Here is a 10,158-nt window from a genome sequence, read left to right as displayed (position 1 = left end):
GGTATACTTTTTAGTTTCAACAAAAATCCGAAAGAACACTCATCAGTGGTAGAAATAGGAACAAATTTATAATCATTTATAACAGCTATACTTTATTATTATAATTCATTTTTTTCCCCAAAAATATTAATTAACAGTATTTATTACACAGTGCATATTTAAACGTTTATTTTGCAAAAAAAAAAATTACATGGGCTACATTTTTGTCTAAAACATAGTTGTTTGGAGAGCGAAATTTTTAAAAGTTACATATATATGCTAAGCCTTCCGTATTTGCGCTACTGGTACCACTTCACTTTCTTAACATCCTCCTCGCATTGATAACATTCGCCAGAGACGGGCTGAGTAAAGTGATCGACCACCGAGAATAAAGAATTTATTTTTTTAATTTCTATTTCATTTCTTCAAAAAGTGTTGAACATACCATATTAGATTAAGTCCATATTCCTATGAATTTTGTATTTACTCACTAAGGTTCATTATTTGAACCGTCTTTAGGTTTTGCCAAGACCAAAAACTTGGTGAGATCCAATAACATTATGATATAGTGAATTGATATAATGTCAGCTTGACTATCCCTTTACCTCAATAGCAGCCCATCTAACTAGTAACTACTAATCAGGCTAGTCCGTCTTTGGGAATTTTAAGAAGATAAGATACAAGACAGTATTAAAAACTTCCTAGGCGAGTGTTTTATGTAGACTATTTAAAAATGACTGCCTCATGATTGTACGTTATTTTAGAATGATATCGATTTTAGATAAGTTTGATTAGTTAATGTGTGCATAGTCCACATGTCTGTAATCTGCATGCTACATCATAAGTTATTTAGTTGGGTTCCTACATATAATCACAAATTAGATAAAATAAATTGATTTAGTCCAATTTGTGACACAATCTTAGTGGTTGATAATAAGCGATATAATCAAACATAGTTTCATTTATGTTAGGTAGGTAGGTTTTAATAATAAATTAATATATTATGAAAAATAAGATTGGTCACTTTCGAATATAAAGTATTTATTTTTAAAAGTGTCAACTTTTAGTAAATACACAACAACAATATAGATTATCCATAAGTCATAACTAACACAGCTATACTTCATAACAAGGACACGATTATATTATATTACCTTATATAAAAATATACTTTATGTGCCACATATTATATCTTTTGATATTAAACAATAAAAATAATAAATCTTTAACAAAAATAACATTTTATATAATATAATAATAACAATAGCGTAATAATAATTACATTAATCTCACATTTTCTACTCACTATATCGTTTGAATAGGTAATTTATAATTTTTAGTAATGGACAATAAATGACTTAAGGTATTGCTCGGAAAATAAAATATCGATAAATATGTATATTATCAAAACAAGAATTTATCTATTATCTTTAAGCCCGGCAATAGTGTGGTAAAAAAATAAAATGCATACTTAAGCTAAATGCCATTTTTCTTGCACAACGCTTCTGGCAATAGCAAAAGCGTGCAAGTTATATATTATATATTTTATTAATATTACTAACAAATAATTAACCAAATAACTAATAACTATGATACCCGTATTCGTTTACACTGTTTAGTAGTTCTCACCATGTTGCACTTCAAAATCCATTTTTATTTGCCTGCGTAATTAGTTAATCCCTATGGAACAGTAATACAAACACTTTATTCATTTTAAAATAGCACCACTTTAATATTATCATAATTAGTATTTTGTTCATTAGTTGTTTTGAAAGGCTGTTGAACTTTATATGTCATATCGTTTAGGAGAGTACTAAGTGGAAATGTTAATGAAGGTAAGAAGTACTTAGTCGAAGGATTTTTAAAATTAGAAAATTAGAAATAATGTTAAAAAAAATGTGTTTTTAGATGACACAAATCTAGGGTTTCTTTTGAATTTAAAGCTTAAATCGAAAAAAACGTTTGTTATTTATCACAGGTTTCAAAGAAGCCTACAAACTTTGAATTCAATTGGTCGATTCATTTTTAAGACAACGCACAATGATACAACAAGCCAATCATTCCGATCAATTGTTAAATTTGTAACTATTCGAGTTTTTTTATTTTAGCCAGAACGACCTAGACTTTTACGAAAAAGTTATGCAATACACATTTGTCAACTTATTTGGGTTTCTCAATAATCGAACCTTGGCATTTTATTAAGACGGTTCGTTGTCGATGAAACCTTGATATCGTTGATAAAAAATTATTGACATCGGAAAACCAAATCACTTCTGTCATATTAGATTAAACTAACTAACATTATACAAACCACGAAAATATTTTGTGTAAACTAAAGATAAAACTTCAAGAAAATATTGTCTATTGTTTTTTTTATTATTACACAAGTTCTATAATTGCCATGTATTTATTCTGTTTTAGAACTGAAATTTATTCTCTTTCCAATTATGACTAAGTGCTAAATATTGCCTTTTAAATAGTCACTAAGCATAATAGTGAAATGCTATAGTTTCTATGTTTTGATCTTTATTGTAATATTCAAATAATCAAGAAACCCTTATAATAGTCTTGTGTAATAATAGGAAACTACCTAATGATGTCATAAAAAACCAATATTTGTGAAATTATCATTTTATGTTAATAATAATAAAATATATTAGTTGTTAATATATATTTATACAGAATATAAAATTATGTACGGCAGTGGTTAGCAAATAAATTTTATGTTAAATATTAGCAAACATCTTAAAATAACATCAGTGGTATCCACCAACTGATAATGTACTTTGTTGATTATTTTTAGAGGTTATTAAAAAACTCCCTAACATAACTCTGTTTTAAAATCCTCTTTTTTTTATGTCAAAACAATGTTCTACCAGCTTAGCATAGACTCCAATAAGTAATTCTTTGACAAAGCATAAACTAGATTCTAGCGTGATATTTAATGAAAAGAAATGGTATGGATTTGGTTCCAGTTTTCCAAAATTTAACTTTATATTTATATATATATATATATATAAACTGTTATCAAGAGGTGACTATCAAGTAATTTTAAACTGTGTGTTTATTAACCTAACTTGATGATATTTTTATTTTATAAGTCGTTGTTGATGGACGTTTCGCACTACCTACTCATTTTGTTTTAAATGAGATGAGAAATTAATTATAAAACAATTATTTCTTTATAGATTAGACTAGTATGATTTTAACTATTTTTGTGATACATTAACATCAGAGAAAAATATATCAAGTTGTAATAACTCTAAATATGTAGATACATTACGTTGAAGCTTTTATTGTCAGAGTAGATGCTTTAAGGTTTTTTGTCTCCTTTTCGAGTAGACTTTCAATCAAATTTTGTAGAGTCTGTAAAAATATAAAACGTAAGTCAAATAAACACTACTATCAGAACTACTCAGACTACTCATCAGAAAATAAAATAAATAAGCTTAAAATGTTTGATGGTCTTAAGAAGTTCACACACTTTTGTAGTCATTTAAAAATTTATAAATAGCTGTATATACAATAATGCATTAACTGTTTAGATTTGAACTCTTTTGTACAATAGAGATTTTTGGTTTTAGTTTTTTTTTCTTAAGGATAATGAAAAAGTTTCTTATAAAAAATTATAATTTACGGTTTTAATGATTATTAGAAAAATAGAATATTAATATTGAAAAATGTATACAAGTTGTTATAAAATAATAACAAAACACATGTTTTATCTTTATTAGATAACTTGTGAAAAAAAATGACATGGTAATGCTTATGAGAATGTTTAAAGGTCAAATATTCTGTCATGTATGTATTTATTAATTTAAAAACTTTATAATATTTTCTTCGTTACACAGAAAAACATTGAATCATGGATATGTGTTTGGTTATGTGGAAAAATCTTGTTATCAGGTAATCAGTGAAAGTGGAAATAAAAAAATATTCGGTAACACTGAAAGCAATAACGCAAAAAAAAAAACATTGTTTATCCAGCCCAAACATATTAATGTTAAAATGCACTATAGCGTCGTTGCCATTTTACCAATAACAATTGATGCATTTTTTAAATATATAAATGCAATAGAAGAATAAGTAACTACAAACAGTTAATTTACCTGGGGTTTACAATGTTCCTCGAGCCAGCTGAATACACAAGCAGAAAGTTCAGTAAAATTATTTACATTAACATTACAAAATGTGAAGAATAACTCGTCAATGATATTCTGAAACTGAAATATATAAGTTTTATAAGTGACTATTTTTTTTTCCATTGGATAATATCCTAATATAGTTATAAAAAATAAATTTCCAAACAAACCATTTGAAATTTTTCCTCGTCTGGAATTCTAGCTTCTATATGACCTAGTGGAATATGTTGAGCTTTTAACATTTGTTCATAGTTGGCTTGCATTATGCGTAATGCCACCACTTCTTTACGTAGAGCATTGCGTTCTTCTTCCAGTTTCTTTTTTTGTAACAATAAACACTAAAAAAGTATAAGAATAATTCAATATTCAAAATTAAACACACATATAAATATATTAACATGTATAATATGAAGTGTTTCAAGCCAAATCTTTTGGTTTTTTCAATCAAAAGAAAATCTTGTGATATACTTGTTTTTCTTTTTTTTTTCATAAAATTTTTATTATAATTAATAGAAATATATTATTTTATGCTTAAAAAATATAAAAGAAATATCTTCGATAATCAGAAAGAAAATATAATTCAAGAAAACTAGTTTTGGTAAGTCCTAAAATGGAAAAAATATCAGCTAAATAAGTAATTTAATTGTAGAATATCCCATACATGAATATGTGTTTTTTTTAGGATATGGACTTACTTGTATGTAATCAATCGATTTCTGTAAAACTGTTGCTTTACTTAATTTGTAACCACTACTATCTGTCTGATGACAAGTCGGTACCAGATCTTGAAGACAATCGTAACCTTTTTTTATGGCATCACGACGCTTTTGTTCAGCTTGTGTATGTGCTTCTCGACGCCTTTCCTTATAGTTATTTGGTGAGCCTTTTTCTTCACTATCATCATCTTCTAAAATAAACAAAAATATGTTTTTAATTAATTAAACAAACTCCATCATAATACGATAATTGGCGAGAGAATAATAAATAATATGTTAATTATTAAATAAATGAATATTAACCTTAGAGTAATTAATTATGAATGTTAAAGAATAACACTATATTATTTACTATTCATTTATTTAATAACTTGTACTTACCATGACCACTACTGCTACTATGATTTGCATGGAGAGAACTACCACTACTGGAACGACTAAATGGATTAGGATTACGATTTGGGCTTGTAGGTTCAACTTTCATATCTACAGATTGAATAATAATATAAAAGATTTCAAAAATACAAACACAACATTTTCAGAAATTTATTAGTTAATCAATATGATGGAATTGGAATTTGGATGTAATAAATAAATATTAATTGCAAAATACATAAATATATTATGTTTAAAATCAAACTTAAGATTGCATATGACTTACCATCACTGTCTCTAGAATCCATAATAGTTGTTAAACTATACAATGAAAAACAAAATAATCTAAAAAAAATAAAGATAATAGTAATAATTAAATTGAGTTACGTATTTTTCTTCAATGAAATTTGCTTTATCAATCAGTATTAAAAAAAATTACTTTATATACTAAAATAACTTAATACTTTAATACATTTTTAACACATTAAAATGTAATTAAATACCATCTTCAAACTTTTTAACAATAGGGTTTAACAACTTTTTATTTTACATTGACAAATAATGAGAATGGATACTAAAAGTAATGAAATTTAAGCTTGAGAATGTAGATAACAAAACAACAAAGTTGTATATTAATTGACATAAATAAGGTTAAGTTAACTTTATTGACTAGATTTATATTAAACATTAAAAATGAACTAAGATAGATTTTATGGTTAACATGCTGACAGTTAAAAGACTATTTGTTGTAGGCGATATTAAAAAGACTGTAAACATTTTTCTGTGGCATCGATACAAAGTTGAAATTATTAAAACGATTGTTTTACTATATTAAAATTAAATTTTTTTACAATACACATAAAACTAATTTACTATATATGAAGTAATGTCTAATACTTACTAAAAATTGTATTTTTTTTAAAAACAAACTAAAATCTACTTATTTTCGATTCATGAAAATGAACATGAAACATTTTAGGCTTTCTGGAATCAGTATAGAGGTGACTTGATAATAGCTCGAGTTATACTTACTGACCATTCGAGTTTTGTTTTTGGAAATAAAAATTATACGGCAAAGATAAAAAAACTACTTATTATTGATTATATATCAAATGCTGAACTATGAAACCAATTACTTACTAAATATATAGTAGTATCTAAAACAGCGTCAATTTGTAAAATTTCAAAAATCCAATATTGTATGACTAAAGTGTTAACTAATAACGAAATAACATTTCTTTCGGGAAAATAAAATATATAATGAAGTATTAAAAAAAGACTAGTTATATTATATACTATGAGATACTAAGAACTATGACATGTTATTGTATAAAATATTTATTGATATTTTATTAAAAAACGTAATAATATTAAATATTGTGTTATCGTTATAATAATTATCATAAACGATTCTTTATCTATGTAGAGATAACAAGCTAATTCATTGAATAAACCATAAACCACAGTATAATCTTGTTGATTGATACCTATTCTTTCAAATACTCTTTGGGTTATTATGTGCCTATATTATTTTAATTTTTATCGTGAATTAAATAATGTGTGTGTGTACTTTGTCTTCACAATTTATGTATTTGGGGTAAACAAAGTAATAATAACTAACAATAATTAATTATTAAGCAAAAATTGAGAAAAATCGATAATTAAAAATATCGATATTAATATTGACAGATATCGATACATAATATTTCATAACCCGTTACTAGATAATTTAATTAAATTATATCCAAACGAAGTACCTATTTATTAAGGGAGATAATAAAATTAACGAAAACTACCAAGAATTTATGATTCATGAAATATATATTTTAATAAAAAAATCAGAACTAATGTCTTGTGTTTTCGAAGAAAGAGTGGCAACGTTAAACTATTTATTAAATTGCTGTATCAAACTTTCAAATTTGGCCCATCTTGATAAGTCACTATGTCAAAAAGATGTTCATTCGCGCATTAATAACTATCTAAAATATTTTTTTGAAACCATAAGCGATAATGATTATTACGAGCTAAGAATAAACCAATTGAACCTGTGTTAGTGGGAATTAACAAACGGCCAAATTGAGTGATAAGCAGAAACTTATAAAAAAGGGGGGAAATGTTAGACAGTATTAAAAGTGCCGGCGAATAACCAAAGTAAATTTAAATGAATATTTTGAAATTTTTTATAATAGGTACAAGTGGTAAAGAAAGTTTTTTTTGTGAAAAATGTGTTTTGCGTGGATTATCGCTAACGACCTAACAAATACCTAGTAATAATATGGTTTACATTTAAACTATACAACATTGGGTTTAATTAAAAATTGAAATTGTTTTTATACAGGGGGATTATATATTTTTGTTCATAATGTTTTCATAAGATGTGATCTCAATTCTTCACAATTTTTTTCGTTTTTGCTCCCCTCCCAATTTAGTTTTTTTTATAGCAACATTTGAAACTTAAACTGTAACCTATACATTTTATTAACTTTTTAAATTGAGAATAATGTACTAATTAATTAGACTGGTCGATAACCAGATTTGTATAATTATTTTTAAGTTATTAAAGTTTCAAGTATCTGCGCGCACTTCTCAACCGCACTTCCCTCCGATACCTACTAACTTTTAAACTCTTATAACTTAAAAGTTATTTTCTTTTCAATCGCATACTAAATAACTATGTTTTAAGTACACATGTACACAGTTGTAGTTATTGTTTTATATTGTATAAATATATACATATATATATTTTTTTGTTTTATATTATACCAAAAAATGTATTACAAACTGTTACTTGTAGTTCTTTATGGTTTTTACATTTTTTCCCCAAAATCGTTTATGGCATGTAAAGTGACCAACAAGAAAATGACGGTGTTGCTTGAAGTTTTAAATTGCATTCGTACGAAAGAAGGTTGGGGCGAATTAGAGAGTAACAATAGAGAAAATTACCCCGAAAAAGTGCGACGGTTAAAGTTAATACTGGACAGCAGATACTTACAAAGATCACAGAAATTTTGGATTATTTTACAAGGATTCTGGAAAAGCTGTAAAAAAAATATGACGGGTGAGAACAAAATGAAGTTGACTTTTGCTTATTGCGTGACGGAGCTTTATGATTCGATCAAAACTTCAATTCCTATGATGAACCACATTGTAAACGGCTTGATAATCATAGAAAAGATATCAAAGCCTAATGGGGTTCATTATAATAATGCAATTTGTTTCCTTGCAATTCATATACAATTAGCTCCAGAAGATTTCATTAAATTACATCCGAACGAAGTATTTATCAAGGAAGGTGATATTATTAACAAAAACTTACTCGAATATCTATTTTATTAAAAGAAGCAGCAACAAAAGTATTTTCGAAAACTACAAATACGTCTTGTGTTATCGAAGAAAAAGTGGCGACATTTGAAGATTTCTTAAATCACCACGTCATTTAATTTATTAACATTGAACATCTTGATTATTCACAGTACCTCTAAAAGATTTGTATTCACTCATCAATGACAATCTCAAGTCATTTTATATTACCGTAATCGATAAAGATTATAACGATATCGGAATGAAAAATTTGGAACCTGTAGTTAACAGCCTGCCCATTAACAAACGTATTCAAAGGTTTGTTACTAAAGAAAGGCAAAAACTAATTAATTAAATGTTCCAGTGAGTAAACATAATAATTGACATTTTAAAACAAATATTCATTAAACTAAATAGACCAGTCGTACAATTAGCAGTGATCTTAACTAATTGAACTCTGAATTAAATTGATCAAGAAATCGTTTTAAGAATATATTAAATTTTAATTTAATAAAAATAATGTATAATATGATATTTTAGTTTTATTTGAATATAATTGATGGATTAGGTATTCTCAAGTAAAAGTATAAAAATAAAATTTCCTTTTTTTAGCATGAAACATGTTTTAGCCTTGGCCCCTCAGCCCGAAAACGACACTAAATTGCGATACTAAATTAGCGCGCTTACTTTAAAAGTGTAATACCAATGTTGTACATCAATATAATATACAACATATGAAGGGCTGCGGGGAAAAAAGATCAATGTCAATTTGTTTTGAAAATGAGATTTTGGTATAAAATTATTTGTATTGACGTGTTGTACCTTTTATGCGCTCGAACTAGGGAAAAAACAGATTTGTCAAGAGTAACGACCGCTGGGAGTTTAGACATACAGGGATATCACGGGAGCTAGCAGGCTAAAGCATGTTTCAAGTGTTATAATTTTAGCCGTTAGGTTTTAAGTAGACTGTAACTTTTTTATTATCTTATAAACATTTTTCCTCCTCCTAAAACGGAAGAAGGAAAATGACATGGTCATTTAACTGTGTTCATTTCATTTCGGACTCCATTAAAGTTATTCAAACCGTCGTAAACGTCTAATAGACCAAGTCTGTATTGAGCCTATACATTTGTTTTGTCTGGAAAGTTAGGAACAGGTTCGAGTTAATGATAATTCTGTCGAGTATTAAGCGAACCGAAATTAAGTCGCAAAAATTTTCCAATGACATTATAATTAGAAGTACCGACTGAAGTTTATACGAGCTATAAAAAATAATGGAAAAAATTAATTTCCCGCCAAAAGCATAACAACAAAACTATTTCGACGAGTTTGAATTATTTTTAAAATTTTAATTGTTTCAATTATTAGTATGACGATATGTTATAAACTAAAAACAAATATTGTTTCGTGACAGTAAAAAACAGTCTAAATCATTTCAATTTAAAATAAAACCGAGGTGAGCTAAACACACAAGTCGTGACTGTAAATTAAATTTAACCAATGATGTACAACATTTAAAAATAGGCAATAACAATGATTCAAAGAAAATCTAAGTTTTGTCTTAATTTACCGATTAAAACTTTTCTGCTATTAGCCTCTATTAAAAAATATACATATCTACTATTATTTGCAGTAGAAACAATTAG

At 26.5% G+C, this 10,158-nt stretch overlaps 1 protein-coding gene across 5 annotated transcripts; it reads right to left on the bottom strand.

Annotated features, from left to right (window-relative positions):
* Positions 1 to 1,243: 1,243 nt before the first annotated feature.
* On the bottom strand, positions 1,244 to 6,567 carry LOC126836448 (max-like protein X). 5 transcript variants are annotated; one of them, XM_050569846.1, is made up of 8 exons: positions 6,353 to 6,567; positions 5,499 to 5,557; positions 5,219 to 5,323; positions 4,817 to 5,028; positions 4,292 to 4,459; positions 4,089 to 4,202; positions 3,263 to 3,345; positions 1,245 to 1,640 (listed from the first exon to the last, which is right to left on the bottom strand). In XM_050569846.1, exons 2-8 carry the CDS (start codon positions 5,518 to 5,520, stop codon positions 1,595 to 1,597), a joined length of 750 nt encoding a protein of 249 aa, XP_050425803.1. In that variant the 5' UTR covers positions 5,521 to 5,557; positions 6,353 to 6,567; the 3' UTR covers positions 1,245 to 1,594. The 5 variants fall into 5 exon arrangements, with proteins under 5 accessions (XP_050425808.1, XP_050425803.1, XP_050425805.1 ...); XM_050569848.1 differs by having other exon boundaries at positions 1,245 to 1,659; positions 3,258 to 3,345; positions 6,353 to 6,566; XM_050569847.1 differs by having other exon boundaries at positions 1,245 to 1,659; positions 6,353 to 6,566.
* Between the last annotated feature and the right edge of the window lie 3,591 nt (positions 6,568 to 10,158).

This window comes from Adelges cooleyi, unplaced genomic scaffold (genome assembly GCF_023614345.1).
Source record: "Adelges cooleyi isolate 19-005CV unplaced genomic scaffold, UGA_ACOO_1.1 ACOO_flye_CR_arks_rails_tigmint_CR_PRNA_247, whole genome shotgun sequence".
Taxonomy (NCBI): Eukaryota; Metazoa; Arthropoda; class Insecta; order Hemiptera; family Adelgidae; genus Adelges; species Adelges cooleyi.
This window is presented reverse-complemented; position numbering and strand designations above follow the sequence as displayed.